This window comes from Podarcis bocagei (genome assembly GCF_964188305.1).
Source record: "Podarcis bocagei genome assembly, chromosome: 13".
NCBI lineage: Eukaryota > Metazoa > Chordata > Lepidosauria > Squamata > Lacertidae > Podarcis > Podarcis bocagei.
In genome coordinates this window covers 26,710,909-26,731,915 of record NC_138138.1, presented here as the reverse complement: position 1 = coordinate 26,731,915, position 21,007 = coordinate 26,710,909, and the positions used below count along the sequence as shown (strand labels likewise).

The following is a 21,007-nucleotide window of genomic DNA, read 5'->3' as shown; positions in this document are numbered from 1 at the left end:
GCAGTCGTCTCTGCAGGTGCAGGGGTGCATCACTAGGGCAGCCCTGAATATTCTTCCATTTAGATTTTTTTTGGGTGGGTGGGGGGAATGAAAACCGCCTTTTCATGGGAACTTCAACTGAGAGATTAAATTTATTTTTTGATCTTGCTCGCTGCCATGGTTTTCCCAATCTGTTGTTGGTTTGGGACCATTTCCCTTCAAAGTTACTGCTTCCTGGATTATTCCTGTATAGGCAGTCTTGCCCGTCAAGTATGACTCTGTTATAAGAGGGCGAGGTGAGTGCATTGCAGATTTGGTTAACTGATGAGACCAGTGAAGGCAAACTGAGGAGGGAGGCATATAAGCTGTGCTGGTAAATGTACAGTCAAGCATTTGCCAAAAAGGAGGAAGAAACTGCCCTCCCAAAATCCCCAAAGTAGCTTCCTGCTGAGCAAGCTACTAGGTTTCTTACTTATTTTTACATTCATATCTTCCCTTTCAAGGTGGCATATATGTTTTTCCCTCTCCCTATTATAGCTTCGGGACGCGGGTGGCGCTGTGGGTTAAACCACAGGGCCTAGGACCTGCCGATCAGGTCGGCGGCTCGAATCCCCACGACGGGGTGAGCTCCTGTTGTTCGGACCCTGCTCCTGCCAACCTAGCAGTTCAAAAGCACATCAAAGTGCAAGTAGATAAATAGGTACTGCTCTGGCGGGAAGGTAAACGGCGTTTCCGTGCGCTGCTGTGGTTCGCCAGAAGTGGCTTAGTCATGCTGGCCACATGACCTGGAAGCTATACGCCAGCTCCCTCGGCCAATAAAGCGAGATGAGCGCTGCAACCCCAGAGTCGGCCATGACTGGACCTAATGGTCAGGGGTCCCTTTACCTTTATTATAGCTTCACAACTCCCTTGTGAGGTAGGCTGAGAGATGACTGGCCAAAGGTCATGGGGCAGAATGTGGATTTGAAGCCAGGTCTCCCAGGCTGCGTACATACCATACCTTTCAAGCACCCCTCCCCGCGAAGACCCCTGGGAACTATAGCTCTGTGAAGGGGTTAACTATAATTCCCATGCTTCTTTGGGGATGATGTGCTTTCAATGTGTTGTACAGTCAGATCTTGGTTCTTGAATGTTTTGGCTCCCGAATGCCTCAAACCCGAAAGTGAGTGTTCCGGTTTTCGAACGTTGTTCGGAAGCCGAAGGTCCGTCGCGAATTCCGATTGGTGCAGGAAGCTCCTGCAGCCAATTGGAAGCTGCGTCTTGGTTTTCGAACGTTGAACAGACTTCTGGAATGGATTCCGTTTGAGAACCAAGGTATGACTGTGCAGGCATGTTGGAAGGAGTTCAAGCTTTTTTTAAAAAAAGATGGTTCTCTTCAGAGGTCTATTTCCCCTCCTTGGGGGGGGTGGGGAACCAGTGCTTTAAACAAATGTGTTTGAGACAAGTACAGACCGCTACCACTTTTCCATTTTCTTAAAACATGTTTTAGTTTATTACGTGAAAAACCATTTAAAACAGAACAAAGAGAGTTGTTTGAAAAACAAAACAAAACAAAACCCACCATAAATCCTTAAACCAACAACGGATTAGGAGACACTCACAAAAAGACTGGCGTTGCCTTCCCTTAAAGTTACTAATTTATTTTTTAATCCTCTGAGAAGACGTCTGTGGAGGGCAACCCTGAAGCAGAATTCTCAGACAGCCTGCGTTTAACAAGGAAAACAAATAACTTGGTGGCGCTGTAAGGGATCCTAAGAGCTCGCTGCAACCCCAAAGAGCTGTTTGACGTGAATTGCTTGCATGGTGCTGTGGTAATACAGCGCAGCGTGGGAGGGGAAACGCTCTGACAAGCTTCAAACAACTGCCTTGGATTGTGTTCCACTACCGCCTTTGCATCAAATCGTTCTCAGGAAAGGGATCAAGGAGCATGAAAATGGTGGTGATGTGAATCCCTCAAGGATCCCACATTGCTCCACAGAGCTCCAAGACTTAATGAAGCTGTATAATGCAGTTGCATTTTCACCATGTGCCTGGGGAGAAACTGCATTCTGGTTAAAGGCCTTTCTCACATTTCAGACTTCTGAAATATTACATTTATCTCTCCCCCCCTCCAGCATTGGAAAGTCAGATTTTCTTTTACAGACAATGAAAAAGTGGAACGTTAAGGGCAAAGAAGGTGTCCTGTGATTGTAGCTCTTATCCAGATCTTTCCATGCTATTTCCATGCAAAGTTGTATAAGGATTTCCCTAACAAGTTCTTTTTTAAAAAAAAAAACTAGTTTAAAACTATGAGGTGTGTGGTGTTTTTAAAAAAGTATTTTGGGTAGAGAGGAAATAAAACAAGAAGGGGTTTAAAAATAAGCTCAGAAATGCAGTTTTGTGGAACAGGAAACTTCCTTTCTTCACAAAAACAAATGGCAATTTAATTTTGCAGGAAGGAAATTTGTGCTTTTCACTGATAACCAATTTTTAATTATATCTGAAAGGAATGGACGTCTGGAGTATCAGTTCCACGCACAATTTTAAATAATGCGAAAGAGGGAGAGTGAATTTGGCAGAACTTATACCTTAATAAGCTGATTCGAAGTTGCCAAGTCTCCAACTGAGAACAAAGGGATTATTCAGATATGTGGATGCTTCTCTAAAACACTCTGTAACTTTTCCCTGGAAAGAGGGCATAAGGAAAATTTTAAAAAGCAAATCATAGAGTAAAATTGCTTCCTTGAGAGAGAAGAGTGATGCTGCTGTTGTGGATTATGATGCACCTGCGAGCTGTGATCTGCTTCTGTGCCAACTGATCGCTCTAAATCCATTATGACCCCTGGATATCGGATGTCACAAAAAGTAAAAATGCCCAGTAACTATTTGGTGGTGACCAACATACAAAACATGAAACGATACCAAGAGGAGCCTACATACCACCTCTTTTCTTTCCCATGCTGTTAATCTTTTGTTTTTGTTTTTAAAAAAGGGAGATGCATGAAAAGTAGCTAAAAATTTATTCTTTCTTTTCACTGTCTTCCGGAACCACCGGGTCAGCTGGCGGTTCTTCGACCATGGCGCTGTTGCTTTCGGAACCAGTGTTGCTGTCGCTCGTTCCTTCCTCTGCCATGCTTTCGACTCCTTCCTGGCCACTCTCCTTGTCTTCCGGAGTGGATGTCCCTTCACCGTTTTGCTGGCTCTCAATGGCTTCTTCCGCAGGAGGCTCCTCTGCCACAGAAACAAGTTTGTCAGTGAGATTTCCCCTCCTTTGAATTTAGAAAGCTTTTCAGGCACAACAATAGGTGTTCAAACAACGCATGGCATGCCCAGAAAGAAAACAAAACAAAGCAACCCTGTCTTAAGAGCTGCTATGCATAAGATGGGTATTGTTTGTAGATTCTTGGGGCAATTGTTGGCTTGTAGAGCCTAGGTTGTGTAACAACCAAGTGCTGTATTTTTCACTCCATAAGACGCACCAGACCATAAGACGCCCCTAGTTTTTGGAGGAGGAAAACAAGAAAAAAAATACGCTGAATCTCAGAAACCAGAACAACAAGAGGGATCGCTGCGCAGCAAAAGCAGCGATCCCTCTTGCTGTTCTGGCTTCTGAGATAGCTGCGCAGCCTGCATTCGCTCCATAAGACGCACACACATTTCCCCTTACTTTTTAGGAGGGAAAAAGGGGAATTGATATTTGGTAATTTGGCAGACTGGTTACTTATCACAGGGATATGGCTCAGTAATCATATTAAACAAGGTATGGAAATTCAGAAACTGTTTTAATTGCAGTTTCCCCAAATCCTCCACCTTAAATTCCACCAGAATTGTTTGAAACCTCCCTAGCTGGCCTGCTGCATGAACTCTAAATTCCCTTTACTGAAAATGTGCAGCCACCTCTCCAACCATTGGCCGGACTGCTATGATGTCATGGAATGAGCATTCTGAAGGTTAGGATCTGCCAGTACAGGGGCTTAGGGGCAGAAAGGGCTGTGAATTGTTGCGAAGATGTGGGGGAAAGGTGAGGAGGCATCACCATAGCCATGGTAATCAACTGCTGGGCTGAGCGAGCGAATGAATGAATGGAGTGTGTGCAGTACAATGGGGAACAGATTCAAGGAAGTCCAATTCCACACAAAAAGCTTTCCCTTACTGAAATCTTTCTTTGGGAGGTGTTGGCACAGCCTAGTTCTTGCCTTCCTTCTGCCCCAAATTAAGCTGTGAGGACAATCAGGATGGCTGAGAGGCAGAAGTGCTTTTGTGGTCTGCACAAAAAGGGGCAATCCCTACCAACACCATCCCATCTACCGTATTTTTCGCCCTATAGGACGCACCGGCCCATAGGACGCACCAAGTTTTTTTGGGGGGAAATCAAGGGGAAAAATTTTATTTCCCCCCCAGGTTTGCGCAGCCATCCCCAAGCTAGAAGAGAGAGACAGAGCGCTCCATCTCCCTCTTCTGCCTTCAGGGACAGCATCTCTAGCCTCCGTGGGGCAGCGGCTTGCCCCGCTGTCCCCCGAGCTTGTGGGGCTGGCGGGGGGGAGAAGCAAGCTTGCTCCCCCCCCCAGCCTTCAGATCAGGTCAGGGAATAGCGGGGTGGCGGCGCTGCGCCTCCCTGCTATCCCCCGAGCTTATGGGCTGCAGGCTGCTGCCTGCAAGCCTTGCGACCCCGCAGGACCTCGCGCCGGGATCCGGGGGGTGGCACGGAGCTGCAGGAAGCCCTGGAGCGCAGGCAGCTCCGCGCCACCCTCCGGAGCTCCGCGCAGCTTCGCGCCGGGATCGGGAGGGTGGCGCGGAGCTGTAAGAAGCCCTGGAGCACAGGCAGCTCCGCGCCACCCTCCGGAGCCCCGCGCAGCTTCACGCCGGGATCGGGAGGGTGGCACGGAGGTGCCTGTGCTCCAGGGCTTCTTGCAGCTCCGCGCCACCCTCTGGAGCCCCGCACAGCTCCGCGCCGGGATCGGGAGGGTGGCACGGAGGTGCCTGTGCTCCAGGGCTTCTTGCAGCTCCGCGCCACCCTCCGGAGCCCCGCGCAGCTTCGCGCCGGGATCGGGAGGGTGGCACGGAGGTGCCTGTGCTCCAGGGCTTCTTGCAGCTCCGCGCCACCCTCTGGAGCCCCGCGCAGCTTCGCGCCGGGATCGGGAGGGTGGCGCGGAGCTGCAAGAAGCCCTGGAGCGCAGGCAGCTCCACGCCACCCTCCAGAGCCCCGCGCAGCTTCGCGCCGGGATCGGGAGGGTGGCGCGGAGCTGCAAGAAGCCCTGGAGCGCAGGCAGCTCCGCGCCACCCTCCGGAGCCCCGCGCAGCTTCGCGCCGGGATCGGGAGGGTGGCGCGGAGCTGCAAGAAGCCCTGGAGCGCAGGCAGCTCCGCGCCGCCCTCCGGAGCCCCGCGCAGCTTCGCGCCGGGATCGGGAGGGTGGCGTGGAGCTGCAAGAAGCCCTGGAGCGCAGGCAGCTCCGCGCCACCCTCCAGAGCCCTGCGCAGCTTCGCGCCGGATCGGGAGGGTGGCGCGGAGCTGCAAGAAGCCCTGGAGCACAGGCACGCTCCGCGCCACCCTCCGGAGCTCCGCGCAGCTTCGCGCCGGGATCGGGAGGGTGGCGCGGAGCTGCAAGAAGCCCGGGAAAGCCTGCATTCGCCCCATAGGACGCACACACATTTCCCCTTCATTTTTGGAGGGGAAAAAGTGCGTCCTATAGGGCGAAAAATACGGTAGCTCCAAGGAGTGCTAATAATAATAATAATAATAATAATTTATACCCCACCCATCTGGCTGGGTTTCCTCAACAATTCTGGCTGCAGGCCCTGCTGCCTGGCTGCATAACCCTTCCAAATGTATCTGAGTTATTATTCGCATTCTTATTTAAATAACTTTTTAATTAGGCTTTATAATTAAGCATCACAGGAATAATAAATAATACAAATAAACCGACCAAGTCTCATGGCATTTGTGTATCACAAAAGGAGCATAATAAATCTGTAGTGCTATCTACAGCATATGGTTCATTATTAGTGGTCAACGTGTAAGTTCCTGGTTTGTGAAGTGGTTTAAGCAAAAACAATAAAAAGGGGGAAACAGGACAGAATAGAATTAACATTCAACATCACATACCCAAACGCCTAATCAGGAGTCCTGGTGATGGTGCTTAGATTAAGAATGAGCAATAGTCATTTTCCCTCTTATGTTACAAACGAAACAATATAACTGAGTTATGAGCAATGATGAAAGGAGCAGGCCTACTATTTCCCAGAGTTCATTCTTTCAGTCTTGGTAGCTCAGTTGGTGGAGCACGAGACCCTTAATCTCAGGGTCGTGGGTTCAAGCCCCATGTTGGGCAAAAGGTTCCAGCATTACAGGGGGTTGGACTAGATGACTCTTGTGGCCCCTTCCAACTCTACAATTCTATGACGCCAGGATTTGGGGGGCTCTGCACTCTCGCCCAACAAGGAAAGCATGTAAGGAAATGCGGTTTCTCTATTCTATCCTTCACTGAGAGCTTTGTTTCCCCCTGGCTGCGGGGTGGCGTGGGAGCTAGGTGTTACAAAGCCTCAACGCCTACTAAGAGAAAAGGACCCTCGGAGGCAAACTTGTTTTCCATTGAACAATCAGCTGCTGAATATTGCTTTGGAGCAGCTCCACAGACCCAGAGGCATAAATCGAGGAAGAAGCCCTGCTCTGGGCACCTCTTCTTCAAGGCTCTTACCCAGCCTGACTGCACCAAGTTCGGGAAAGTTCTTCCTCTTTTTTCTTACAGAAGAGGAGACTTTGTTCTGAATGGAAGGCTGGCTGTATTATAAATGGCAACTAAAGACAAGCCCTGGTTATTAAGTCACTGCAGAGTTCAGTCTTCCTCGCATCTGTGTCACCAGACGTGGCTTGTAACCTGGTCCCTCGGTGATGCGCAAGACATGAAAAAGGGGAAGCCACTGGTTGATGGGGGAGCCTACTAAAACTCAACTGTGCTACTCAAAGCTGTACGCTGGCTCCCTCGGCCAAGAAAGCGAGATGAGCGCCACAACCCCAGAGTCGGTCACGACTCGACCTAATGGACAGGGAGGGTGTTACTTGATACAGTGGTACCTCGGGTTAAGAACTTAATTCGTTCCGGAGGTCCGTTCTTAACCTGAAACCGTTCTTAACCCGAGTACCCCTTTAGCTCATGGGGCCTCCCGCTGCCACCACACGATTTCTGTTCTCATCCTGAAGCAAAGTTCTTAACCCGAGGTACTATTTCTGGGTTAGCAGAGTCTGTAACCTGAAGCGTTTGTAACCTGAAGTGTCTGTAACCCGAGGTACCACTGTACAGACTTCAGATAGGCTCAGCTTAAAACATCAGCCCTTCTCCCTACCTCCGCTACATGCCCCCCTCATGCACCACTGCTGCTTCAAGGGAAGCCTCCCCCCCAAACACCTGGGCTTGCCACACGGTTACCTGCTTCCATCGGAGTGCTCCCCTCTTCTTTCTTCTCCTCTGCCTTGCTGGCTGCTTGCTCCTCCTCGGCGCTTGTGCTGTTCTGATTGCGCTCGGCTTGCTCCGCGGCCTCCTTCTCCCTCTCCTCCTGCCGCTTGCGGGCCTGCTCCTCGGCCTGAGCGATTTCGGCCGCTATCTTCTCCATGTCCACCTCCACCTTCAGGCTGCACAGCTGGATGTGGGGAAGAGGGAAAAATCACATGTCACTTTTAAAATCCAGGTTCTCTCATCACCAAGTCCTGTCTCCACTATGAAGTCAGTAGGCAGCCTTAGGCTCAGCATTTTCTCCCAACTTCAGTCTCCCCTCCCTCTGATATACAATAAGGGGATAATACATACAGCAGAAATAAGGTGCACAATATGTATGTATAAATCACATTGTAGGTGTGATTCATATACACTATCTTAGATATCTTAGCAGAGAATCAAAGCCAAAACCCAACATTTGAGGCAACTGCAAGCCATCTGTGCTGGCAAAGCTTGGAAACTATTATTCCTAAGAACCAACAAGCTTTGTGTGTTTCAGTTGTAGCTTACAAAAAAAACCTTTAAAATTAATTTGAACTAGTCCGATCTATCACTGCTTGGTTCCGGTGGTGGGCTCGCTTCTTTATTTAAACAGAGTTGGTAAGATTCTTGTTGGGAAGTGCTGGGACCACATTATAGATTAATTCACCCTCCAAAAAAATCCGGTGGGGCTTGGTGGGGCAGCACAGCCAGCGCTGCATTCACAGCCACAGCATTCGCGCCAGCCTGGGAAGAAGGTATGGGGAGAGAGGCAGGGAAACCTCCTCCTTCACCGAGTCAGCTCCCAGCCTGGAACAGCAAAGCACCCCAGGTTGGCCCTGTGGCTGCCATGTGATGGCAGGAGGGTCTACACAGGAGCCAGCAGTTCCCTCCTGCAACACGGCATTTCAGGGGTTTCTGTTGGCTACTGCTGGCCAGGATGCCACTGGTTGGGCAGGAGCACTGGGACACTCCTGACCAGCAGGGCTTCCCCGCCTATGGTGGAGCTCCGGCAGAGCCACGCAGGGCAGAGAGACACCTCAGCTCCATTCAGAGCCCCTCTTGTACAGAAGACTCTCTGTGTGTGGATTGCTTTGCTCACATACCAGAGACAAATAGCTGACTGTTGTAGCCAGTGCCTTTTTTCTGGGGGGATGCATACCCCTAAACATTTTGTGAATCTGAGTTTGGCCTCACTGAGGGGCAGTATTTCAAGATGAGTAGGAAAATGAGAGTACCCCTAAACATTTTCTTAGAAAGAAAAAAAAAAGCACTGGTTGTAGCCACGGTTTACTATAAAAACACCTACTGCGTCAGGTTTTGAAGATTTTCTTACCCATAAATGGTTCTGTTTGTGGAACAGATTTTACACACGCCCCCTGACACATCAAGCTGGGATTACGAGGGGAGTTTTTATATTTCCGTCATTGCTGTACTTATGTGGCAAACTGCTTTGTGTGGAAAAGTGACATGCATTGGTTTTTTTGGATGTTGTCGTTCCAATGATAATCTGAATTTCACACCTTCAGTTTTCTACAGCAGGCTTCAACAGCCAGACTGCAACTCCCTAGACGTTTCCTCTAGAGTTTCAGCTAGTCAGGACGGGTTGCGGTACCGAAACGGAATCGCTTCCCTTTGTCAAACAACCATTTAATTAATTAATGGATCTTGGCCAGCAACAATGAGCGTGCAGTTTAGTTTGGGGTGTTATGTGGGCTTGGAGCAAAAGTAGTGCTTAAAAAAAGTTTAGGGGTATTCTCATTTTCCTACTCATCTTGAAGTACTGCCCCTCAATGAGGCCAAATTTAGATTTATAAAACGTTTAGGGGTATGCGTACCTCTGTGTCCCGCCCAGAAAAAAAGCACCGAGAAAAAGTAAATAGTTACTAAGATAGAAAGCAGTTCTGCTGTTTTGGTCTCAGACATCATGATCTAGGAGTCACTGGGAAGCACAGGAGCTGGGTATGTTGGAGGGGAGCCATCACGTTCATTCCACATCAAATATTGTGAGCCTCGTTGAATCTTAAAAGCTGAGATGGGCCTCGTTTCCAGAGAGGTGATTAATATGACTGGGTGTCAGACTAAGGCAGCGGTTCTCAACCTGTGGGTCTCCAGATGTTGTTGGACTACAACTCCCATCATCCCTGAGCTCTGGCCTTGCTAGCTAGGGGTGATGGGAGTTGTAGTTCAACAACATCTGGGGACCCACAGGTTGAGAAAGGCTGGACTAAGGTGTGTTTGGCTCACATGAGAGAATGCTCCCCCACTGACAATATTCCTACACATAGTAAGCTAGGAGGTGAGTGAGAAAGGCCACCTGAAACCCAGCATGTTAGTGAGAAGGCTAATCTTCTATTTGAAGGTATATCCAGCAATTTGAGTTTTCTCCACAAACTGCCTTTGGACATGGTGCAAGTTAACCATCTCAGTGAGAGCTGGCTCTTACAAGGAAAGTCTGTGAACTCTTTGGCCTGTATTTATTTTGTTTTGGAACTAGACTACTGGTGCAAGATGCTATTTCCCCATTGCTCCTTCCCAACCTGTGTACTGGGAGGCACAATATTTCGAAAAGGTGAAGCCTTCCTTCAAAGGAAACTAAACCTACCCTAGGGCTGATACGCAGCAGAAGACAAAGTCTCAGGCTCATTCCCTAGTCTTTCCAGACAAAAGAGCTCATGGGACCGGACGGACTTAGTAGAACAAAGTGTTAGAAAATTGCAATGGCAGAGGATTTCAGCTCTTCCTCCTCTCTGTTTTGGGGAGTCACACATCAGCCCTTGACTGAGAAAGCCTACTAGTCCATGGAACAAGTAGAAAAGCTCTGCAGCACCCTACCCTCTTCAGCTCATTGTTAAAGGATTCTGTGCTCTCCAGGAACTTCCTTTTCTTGTCCTGGTGACGTTCTTCTATCTGCAGGAGCTCAGCTTCTAGTTTCCGCTGTGATGGAAAATGAGATTAAGAAGTGAGCACATAGCTGTAACACAAACACACACGTTAATTCAAATGTTCATGCAAAAGACTGCTATATTTGAGAGTGGGGAATTTGAAGAAAAATATGCAGATCCTCTACTTTGAAATAAAAGCAGATGATTTCAGAAACAAAATGAGGCCAAGTAATGTGAACCATTTTATTCCACTGGCAAACACCTCCCAAGAAATCCTTGCCACGCTCTTGCCTGTGGACCATTTCAAACATCCCTCTGCCTGAGACTTGTAAGAATGGTTAGAGCTGAGGCCTCTTCACGGGATCATAATTCTAAAGACCCATATTTGGGATGTGTGTATGTGGGAAGGTTTAAGACTGTAGTATAATTACGTCCTTAATTTCTGCTAATAAGTAAAGTTTATTTTTGGCAGCACACCAGCATGCCTCAAACGCTGTACAATCAGGTTATTACGCTCCAGACCCAAGCTTAAAGACATTGCAAATGGCTGTAAAAATGCTAATTTATCTGTGCTTTAAAATAGGACTCTCTCTCTCTCCCCATACCTCTCCATATACATACACACATGCCTGACTGCTTGAACGCTAAGATCCATATTTTACAAGTCCTTCTATTATCAATTGAGTGTGTCCTGGTGACATTTCCATTTGTGTGCCGAGATGGTCCACAACTGTGAACTCTTTCCCAAGAGATTTGCCAGGCTGAATGCATTTGGAAGGTGTTAGTTGGGCTGGCTTTTTAGCCATACAGTTCAGAAGGTGCAGTGCTATTTTGAATTTAGTTTTAATATGCACATATGCTGCCTCCTGAAGTATACAAAGGAATTCTCAAGGTGTCCTCATAGCTAAGTGTAAGCTCTTCCCAAGGACTTATTGGTGGTGGGTCCAACACTGTGGAACCAACTGTTCAGGATCAGGTATCATACAGTTGCACTAAAAAGAGGTGGCTCATTTTACATCCTTGAGATATCAGTGACTTCCCTTCTTCTCTTTCCATAGTTCATTTTACATATCATAAATCCCTGCATATTTTACAAAAACTGTACCATTCAGTATTCCATTATTGCATCCATCAAAACCTATTTACATGAATTTATCTTAATGCTGCCAACATTTTCAGCTGTACACAATTATTTCCCATCTATTCAATAAATGTTTTCCAATCATCTCTAAACGTATGTTCTTCTTATTCTATATGTTAAGTCTGCAAGTTGTGCATATTCTGTCAACTAAAGTTGTCATTCTTCTTTGGTTGGGACCTCGCTTGTTTTCCATTTTTGGGCTAACAAAACATGGGTCACAGTAGTAGCATAGATAAATAACCTTTTTTGACACCTGGGATTTTCAGTCTGAATTATCCTCAACAGAAAGGATGCTGTTTTTTGAGGGAAAGTACCATATTTTTTGCACCATAACACTCACTTTTTTCCTCCTAAAAAGTAAGGGGAAATGTCTGTGCGTGTTATGGAGGGAATGCCTAAAGGTGGCATGCCTACGGATTTTCCTCCTCTAAAAACTACGTGCGTGTTATGGTCGGGTGCGTGTTATAGAGCGAAAAATACGGTATTTTTTTCCAATTCATTATGGATCATTTCCCAATACTCTTTTACCCTTTTACAAGTCCACCATATATGAAAGAACGTTCCGTCCACCTCTTTGCATCTCCAGCACTTATCTCATTCAGTCTTATACATCTTAGCAAGCCTACTCAGAGTTAAATACCATCTGTAAATCATTTTCAGGTAGTTCGCCTTCAAAGAATAGCATGCTGTAAACTTCAAGTCACTTTCCCAGAGTTTTCCCCAGAGGTTAAAATCTATTTTGTGTCCTATATCTATTGCTCTGTGTGTCATTGAGGCTCTAACAAGCTTGTCTTTTGTTTCCCAGTCTAATAACATATTATACATTTTAGACAGAAGTTTCTCTTTGTTTTGTAGAAGTTCTTTTTCGATTGTGAGCTTTGGTCTGAAAAACCATTTTTCCCCTATCTAATTTAAAGATTTCATGTAACTGATGGTATTGTAACCAATCCGTAACTTGGCTCCTTACATTTCCGATTGTTTTCAGTTTAGGTTCCCCACACCCTGTACATACCATTGTTTTTCTATGCTAAATCTTGGAGAAGGAACATTTAGTTCACATATTTAGCAACTCAGGAAACAAACCCTAGCATGCAGAGAAATAGCCTCTGGCAGTTTGCATGCTAATGAAAAGTTGCAACAGCGTCTTTAGAAAGAGCGGCTCCTAGTTTCACCTGGTTCAACAGTTGCATCTGTGTGACAAAGTACAGCATGTACAGGGATATTTAAAGAGGTACCCCAGACCTTTTATTACATTTGATCTCTCTACAGAAATCGTCTAAAGCACTGAATGTTGGGCCTCCCCCCACAATCCCCCAAAGTCAGAAAGAGGTAAGTTCTCTCTCTCTCTCTCTCTGTGAATCATATGCCCAGGATATGTGTTCAGCTACTTCAAGAGACTTGTAGGTTCTCCCCAAGCTGCTTTTTGAAACACATGCATGTTTATAGCAAGATCTGCTCCCCCCGCGAGACACACTTGCAAGAAGCAGCAGCAAGAGATACAAATAATGATACACAAGTTGTTTGGGATGAGGTGGAAGAAAATAAAAGGTAAACAAATCATTCAAGAGAAACAACAACATCTTATATTTTTGCACCATCTTGAAAGGGGGGGGTGAGCCCATGAGTTGTGGATTGGAGGACTTTTAAAACAAGGACTAGAGTTGAACAGGACTGTAACAAATCACAAAAAAGTTTGCCAAACGTGTCTCTAAACAGGAGCAGCTGCCGTGCTCAAACAATTTCAGGCCACAGGAAGTCCAATATTATGGATGATTTCAAAGCCCAAGGACAGAACAAAGTTCAGTATTTACAATAAAGAAAACACTGAAGGTATTTCAGATTTTTCTTCCCCACCAGCAGAGAAAAGGCCCCCGCCCTAGCAGTGCTAGTGAAAGGTCTCAACAACGGGGAGATTTTACCTGAATAACAGGCAGATTTCAAAACACGGGGTGGGTGGGTGACAGCTGCTGTTATAGGCACAGATATCACCCGGGCACAACTCACATGAAAAGCTATTACGTTTATTAAGCGTTCTCATATAGTCAAACTTTACCTGGTGAACCATTAAGGACTGGACTTGGCGTTTGAGAACCTGCATCCTTGCCGTGGTGACCACGGATCTGACATCGGGGACGACACTTTCACTCAGAATCTCACTAATTAAGCGGTGATTTCTCTGGAAACGGGCTGTGGCAGTGTGCTTCATAGAAAACCCGTCGTCATAATCTGAAACAAAAATGTATGCAGTAGTTACATTATAGAAGATACCAGTGCAGTTTGCAGTTTTGCCACTGCTTAGCTTCACAGGTAACACTGGCTAAGTAACTTTGGGTTTATCTAATGTCAAGTTCTACTCACAAGCACTCACTGTATTAATGGGAATGACTATCTTAGGTTGCTTATTTCGATAGCTGTACCTAGAGTAGGACTAAGATTGGATACAACCTCTTGAAGTGTACAGCTTTCTGTTCACTCTATTCCTTTCTGTCACTTCGCTATCCCTCCCAAGAATCTCCAAGTTTCTTGAAACCCTGAAGCTTGGCTTTGTGGAGTGCTCTCCCCAAGAAGGCCCACCTGGTGCCTTTGTTAACATATCTTTAGGCACCAGGCAAAAACATTCCTCTTCTCCTAGGCCTTTGGCTAATTCAACAATCCATGGCTTTTTAAACTGTGTGTGACTCTTATGTGGTCCAACGAGTTCAGGACTGAACTGTTATTGACAACCCAGCTTGTGCCTTTAGCCACCACGACCTACAAGCTCTCAAACTCAATGTTTCCTGTTCTAAGTGTCACTAGATGCTGGTTCTTTTTTCTTATACAGAAGCCGCAGAGGGATTCACAATTAGAGAAAGCCAACTACATTGCACTCTGAAGCACATTTAGTCAGAAGAAAACCACGCTGTGCTCCGCAAGGTTTTCTGCCATGTTAGTATGAAAAGTATTGCAACCTTGGAAGAGCGAAGAGGGCAACCTGTAGGAAGATCTAGCCTAGGGTTGGACAGCCTGTGGCCCTCTAGCCAGCTTGGCCAATGGTCAGGATGATAAGAGGACCCTACCTCTACATTAAAGAGTCTCTTCCCTAGCTTATGTTTGTTTATGAAAGCGATCATCATCATCATCATCCTTGGCTGCTACATAGAGTGAGAAAGGAACCAAGCTGTGCTTCACAGATGGGTGGAGCACTGGCCTTCTTTTTGTAGAGGAATGTATATGTGCCATCAGTGAAGGAAACAGGAAGGTGGCTTTTTGTTTTGTTTGCTTTTCTGCAGAAGCACAGCAAGCCCTTGCCCTGTCATCTTTCCCAGCACAAGTCATTACTTAAACTGAATGGCAAACTTGCTGCCACCCACCCATCCTCCCCTAGCCAGAACCACCTACAAACAAACAAAAGAATGCCAGAGACAGTCAAGCACCAAAGAGCTTTTAAATTTTTTGCTTTGAAGAGGGGGAGGATAAATACCGGCTATGGGTTTGGCCTCGTATCTAAACAAAACTTTATTTTTGGATAGGTTTCACTGAGGAGCCACCCTGAATTTCTAGCCCATCCCTTCCAGCCAATGAGTTCAGATTGATAAAAACGTTGGACGTCTGACAGCAGCAAGGCTAGCACTTAGTCTGGCCCGAGAAATAAAATGATTGCGCACTCAATATGATGCCTCACCCAATGCTTAGTTTCTGCCGTCAGAAGTAGGAGAGAGAAGCTTATTTGTAAGTCTTATTATGTCTCCTTAAACCCCCCTCCCTGCAAATCCTAAGTGTGTGAGGGCTTATTGTGGTCTCATGAAAGGCATTCTGCACAGGTTTGTGTGTTCTCTGTTACCCTCACCCCAAGTTGGAAGGCTGAATCCTGGCAAACGCAGGTTCCAGGGATAGGATAACAGTGAGATGCTTATTCTCTCTCTCTCTCTCTCTCTCTCTCTCTCTCTCTCTCTCTCTCACACACACACACACACACACACACACACACACAGCAAGACAAGGTGTTGCAATGTGAGAGCTGGAAAAATCCATGTTTCCCTGCAACTGAAGAGCTAGAGAGCTAGGATGACTTGACCCTATTCAGCCACTTCAACAGAGCTGTGCAATTGCCACAATAAAGCTCATGATTTGGAAAAGGCACCAAGAAATGGGGACCTGGCCCTTTTCATGCCTTCTGAAGTTAAAAGACCAGACACACAGAGATTGTGCTGGAGATTGTTCCTGTGGGCAAAGAAGAGGGATGCTCCCTCCGATTCCCTGATCTAGGCTCTTTGCTCAGCATCCCCGCAAAAGAATGCGTTTTGATTCTGCCAAGATTAAAGAGTGTATATTCAGTATCACTTAATGCAGTGACAATGAGGTCCTCCTCTGAGGGTCTTCTGCTGGTTCTTTCACTGCGAGAAGTGAGTTTACAGGGAACCAGGCAGAGGGCCAGTGTGGTGTGGTGGTTAAGAGCGGTAGCCTCGTAATCTGGGGAACCGGGTTCGCGTCTCCGCTCCTCCACCTGCAGCTGCTGGGTGACCTTGGGCCAGTCACACTTCTTTGAAGTCTCTCAGCCCCACTCACCCCACAGAGTGTTTGTTGTGGGGGAGGAAGGGAAAGGAGAATGTTAGCCGCTTTGAGACTCCTGAAGGGGAGTGAAAGGCGGGATATCAAATCCAAATCCAATCCTTCTTGGTAGTGGTGCCCTCCCTGTGGAACGCTCTCCCACCAGATGTCAAGGAGATAAACAACGATCTGACTTTTAGAAGACATCTGAAGGCAGCCTGTTTAGGGAAGTTTTTAATGTTTGATGTTTGACCGTGTTTTTAATATTCTGTTGCGAGCTGCCCAGAGTGGCTGGGAAAACCCAGCCAGATGGGCGGGGTATAAATAATAATTAATTATTAGTAGTCATATGGATCACCCACCACCAAGCTGGTGGGGCTGAGTGACAAGTAACTGGCCCAAGGGTTCCTGCTAAACAATCCTATTGCTAAGCAGCCTTTTTGAGTAAGGAGTTTCAGCTTCCCCACCAACCCCCTTGCCATTTCTTATGGTCAGAAAGCAGCACAGCTGCTACTCCTGCTTACCATCTGGGTCTTCGGCGGGCTGGATGCTCATGTAAGGTTCTCCCTTCTCCATCCGGGACTGCCTTTGCCGGCTTTCCTCCTCCAGGGCGGCTTCGGCGCGGCTTTTCGCGTTGATGTAGGCAAGGTAAGCGGGTGAGTTATGGTAGGCCTTCATTGACTCGTTGTACTCTATCTATAGTTTTGACAGATACATTTTAAAAATCGCACCCAAAACAGTCTCCCTTGCCCTTGGGGAAATCCTTCTGACTAAAGGCTCCTTGCAGGAAAACAAGGACCAATTTCACGCAAATCAAGGGGTGGACAACATCTCAGGGCAGCTTTATTGAGGTTCAACTGCTCTCCTCTGCAAAGGTCTCACAGCCAGAGGCAGGGCAGGGTGTCATCTAAACATTTCGGTGCGCGTCCATATATAATGAACAGCAAAGGGAATACAGGAGGAGTGTGATGCTGGGAGGAACTGGAAGAGGGAAATCTCATTAAACTGTGCTTTATTTCCAGGTGCCTTTAGAGTTGGGGGGCAGAGAGGGACGGCACACAACCTTGACTCAGGTTTAATTGAAGGATCTGGTGTTGTGGGCTCTTTTCAAGCAATCCAAGTATCGTGTTTCTACCATACTTTCCTTAAAGCTCCCGGGAGAGCTGGGCTCGCACAGCAAAGAGTTGATTCAGTTTCCTTCCTCAATAACTCTCTCGTATGTGAGTCTGCTTTATCACCTCCTCCTCCAGAGCTAGTCTCTCTTTCTTTTTTAAAAAGATTTTAGCCTCATGTGTGCACGTGTGAGAGAGACGTCCAGTGTCATTTGGGGGAGAGAGAGAGGGATTTCTTCCGTGTACCTTTTCTGCTTCATATTCATTTAAGTACTCTTGCTTCTCTTCATCAGTGAGGTCTCGCCACATCCCTCCAATGATCTTCCCAATTTCCCATAACTTCAAGTCAGGATTGGACGCCTTCACTTGGTCCCAGACCTTAATAAAAACATCTGTAGTAAAGCTCCAGCTAACTGAATACTTATAAAATTAAACACATCTATTTTTTTGTTGTTAATATCACTACCATGACTAGTGTCTTTTCTGAGAGCTATTATCACAATGCAAGGCTACATTAAGACAGGGTTGTTTTTTTTTGGTTTTTTTGCTATGCTATGTCCACTGTTTGATTATTTCTCTGGGGCAGGAAGTCAAGAGTTACGACGTTTATCCACTGCCTGGTTTAATTCTCAGCCGCACAGCATCTTTTCCGCCAGTCTTGCCCTTAAATGCTGCATTATGTTTCTTCTCTTTTTGTCTTAAGAGAGGCCGCTGGATGAAACAGGTGTTGCTGTGGTGTTTTTTTTAAAACCAGAGATGGGAAGGCAGGTAACACAGTCGTCCTCCTGGCTCAGTGACTCCTCGACAACGGATTGGATCAGGCGCTGTCCTAGGTACTCATTTTAATCAGGAAAAAGCTCACATTTTAAAAAGGGGGGGGGGAGAGAAAATGGCACTGCACCCTCTTTTTTAAAAGATTTTTTTAAAAAAAGAAAAAAACACACACAACTTTTCAAAAAAGCAAAGTAGGTCCTATTGTCACTACTGCAAAGTCCAGCTATCGAGCTGCACAAATCCTGGATACTTTTTAAAAAGTATGTCAACAAGTCACCAGATGCATCCTTGTTAGCAGAGAGGGTGGCAGCAGTTTTAAGCACTGTCTAAATATTCAATTAAATGAAGCTCTTCATTTGTCCCCCGAAAGTACGGTGGCCAAGTTTCGTCCAGCAGCGAAACTAACTCCCCACCCGCTCCATTTGCATGGTTCGCTATTGCCTTCACTGTGAAAAGAGAAGACAAACTGCATTCTTAAGTTTTCCCTTAAGGAAAGAAAAAACAACACCACACATTCAAGCACACTTTTAAGAACCACCACGAAATACGTTAAGCACGAGGCTAACGTGGTTTTGAGGACTGCTTACTGAAATTAAGACCAAGTGTTCTGTACCCACCTTCCTGCTGTACCTCATGTAGGGCATGAGTGGCTTATCTGGAGGCTTAGGGGGTTTGGGGATTGTGATACCCGATGATGCCTAGAGAAGAACCAAATAAAATCCACTGGTTATCTTATCTCAAACATTTGCGAACCGCCAAGACAGGCATTTGCCAAGAGACATACACAGGTAAGTGAGACACAGGTGCAGGCAACATTATTAGCTCTCATCAGAAGGTTTACATTCTCCAGCACCCTGGGTCGGGCATACTTTCCGACAGCACCTCTGATGAATTTGTCAGTACAGAGATTTCTAAATGAAAGAGAAGCAGATTTTCTCTACTTGTAACAGTGGCTTCAAAAGTCTGTTTTCACTTTCTAATGAGAGCAGCTGTTAACTCTACCAGCACTAAATACCTGAGGCTGCATCCACACCTGCCTCACCCCAGTGCTGGAATTAAGCACATCCCTTTTGTAGCCTCCACACCCACAGCTCTATGCGGATCTTAACTTCCAACTGTTTGTTGCGATCATTTCATGTTGCGAAATATGCGGCTCTCCCATAATCCGCCTGCAACGCATAGCAGAGTATGGGTGATGCTGTGTTTGACAGGGCCTTTCTAGACAGCTATGATCGTTTAGGGCAGGCATGGCCAAACTTGGCCCTCCAGCTGTTTTGGGACCCCATCATCCCTAACCACTGGTCCTGTTAGCTAGGGATGATGGGAGGTGTAGTTCCAAAACAGCTGGAGGGCCATTTTTGGCCATGCCTGGTTTAGGGGAATGGTAGTCACTGCTCCGAATCCTGGGCATACCCAATTTTGACTTCTTTTAGGCTGGCTTCTTGGGGATAGTTGGATTTTACAGCGGTAGCTTCCTTAGATGCACCCCTGCCCCAAACCACAGCCCAGGAGAGCATTAGGGACACTTGCTGCCATAGGCACAGTGGCAAACCAGTGGTCAAGTTCAGGGGTGAATGCAACCTCAATGCTAAAGAAAAGAGACAGGTAACTTTAGGAAGAGGCGAGAGAACAGAACGGAAATAGTATGGATATTCTTTCACTCAAGGCCTTCTCAGGTTATACTTATTCCATTAAGGCAGGCTAAGGGTGGGGAGAACCCAGAAAACGTATCATAACAAGAACTCTGCAAGGTTGGCTCCCTCAACCTGTACACCACATGAATCCGAATTTCACTGTCGGAGTCCAAATTAGACTGTGAGTTCCTGGAGGGACCTTTGTCTTCCTTAAAGGTACAAACCGCCAAGCACCTTGCCTGCACTCAATAAGAAAGAAAAAGAAAGACACTAAAACAAATTGGTGTTATTGGCTGGCAGCTACACAGTGCCTTCCTTTCTATGATTTATTTTCTCGTTTCCAAAGTACATTATTTGCACAAATACAACCTCTCATCCATCCAAGACAAGCTGACACTTCGTTTGCATTATCTATAGTTTGCCAGAAGGATATAACTCCTCAGTCTTAACACGATTTCCATTAAAAGCCTTGGCTTCCATACTTCTGCTGAAATGAGTGCAGTATATTTGTTATATATATATATATTAATTAAAAACCCCAAAACCAAATTTATATACTGCTTGGCTATAGCAAAATCTCTAAGTGGTTTACAAACCATGGCTATGGTCCAGTGTTCTGTGTTCATGTGGGTATTGAATGCCAACTATATTAAATGGACCCCAAGGGAAGTTGAAAGAGTCAAATTCCCCACACTATTTCTGAAATGGACAATGGAATTCTACCATAATAAACTATTATGTTCCCACATCTGGCAGTTGCTTACAGTGCCAGAAGCTCTGACTTGTACCACCATCTCCATGGGCTTCTTGTTCATTTCAATGGAAGAAACAGATCAGTGCACACCGTTTCTCAGCTCACGTGGATCTCCTCTTTCCATAGCAATTAATGGGGCAGCCTGCATGAACAAGATTCCACCTGCACCTTGCAGCACATATAGCTGTCCTGGAACTGCAGTGTTTAAGATGAAGGCATAAACATACAGACAAGTCTCTGCACGGATTTCAGTTTTAGAGCAGTAAGGTCAATCTCGCAGAATGTGGCAGGACCACTAAGCCTGAGGTAAAGCATGTGTGGCAAGCTTGCAAGATCAGATCTCTAGCATTCCAGAAGCACTTCAACTTTTTGTTTTGTTTTGTTTTGTTTTGTTGCAGGAAAAACTCCAAGGCTTTGCTCCTGCTCATATTTATGAAATGCTTTGAACCAATCAATTCATACACCGCTTCCATTGAAATATCTATATATCTATATCTATCTATCTGTAAGTTTTTGAGGTGTATGCATTAGCAACTGTATACAGATACATGCACACACATAACAATGGGCCTGAAAACATTCAGTGAATTAATTTAATGCTTATAAATCAATAGGTTTTTTTTAAAAAAGACCACATATATTGAAATATACACGGCAGAGAAAAATGTAAATGCTTATGACATATATACAATGGAAATCTGTGAAACATAAAAACCTGTTTTAATCTGAACTTAAATTCAGATTTTAAAAGTC

General features: G+C 46.1%; 1 protein-coding gene across 4 annotated transcripts in view; it reads right to left on the bottom strand.

The window, feature by feature from the left end:
• Positions 1–1,440: 1,440 nt before the first annotated feature.
• The window catches only part of SMARCE1 (SWI/SNF related BAF chromatin remodeling complex subunit E1), a 30,010-nt gene continuing 10,443 nt past the window's right edge, over positions 1,441–21,007 (bottom strand). For all 4 annotated transcript variants that reach the window (XM_081166646.1, XM_081166648.1, XM_081166649.1 and 1 more), the window contains 7 exons: positions 18,484–18,564; positions 17,339–17,470; positions 16,505–16,676; positions 13,507–13,679; positions 10,263–10,364; positions 7,383–7,593; positions 1,441–3,189 (listed from right to left, as the gene is read on the bottom strand). In XM_081166646.1, coding sequence (XP_081022772.1) covers positions 2,978–3,189; positions 7,383–7,593; positions 10,263–10,364; positions 13,507–13,679; positions 16,505–16,676; positions 17,339–17,470; positions 18,484–18,564 — 1,083 coding nt within the window. In that variant the 3' untranslated portion in view covers positions 1,441–2,977. The remainder of the gene's footprint in view (positions 3,190–7,382; positions 7,594–10,262; positions 10,365–13,506; positions 13,680–16,504; positions 16,677–17,338; positions 17,471–18,483; positions 18,565–21,007) is intronic.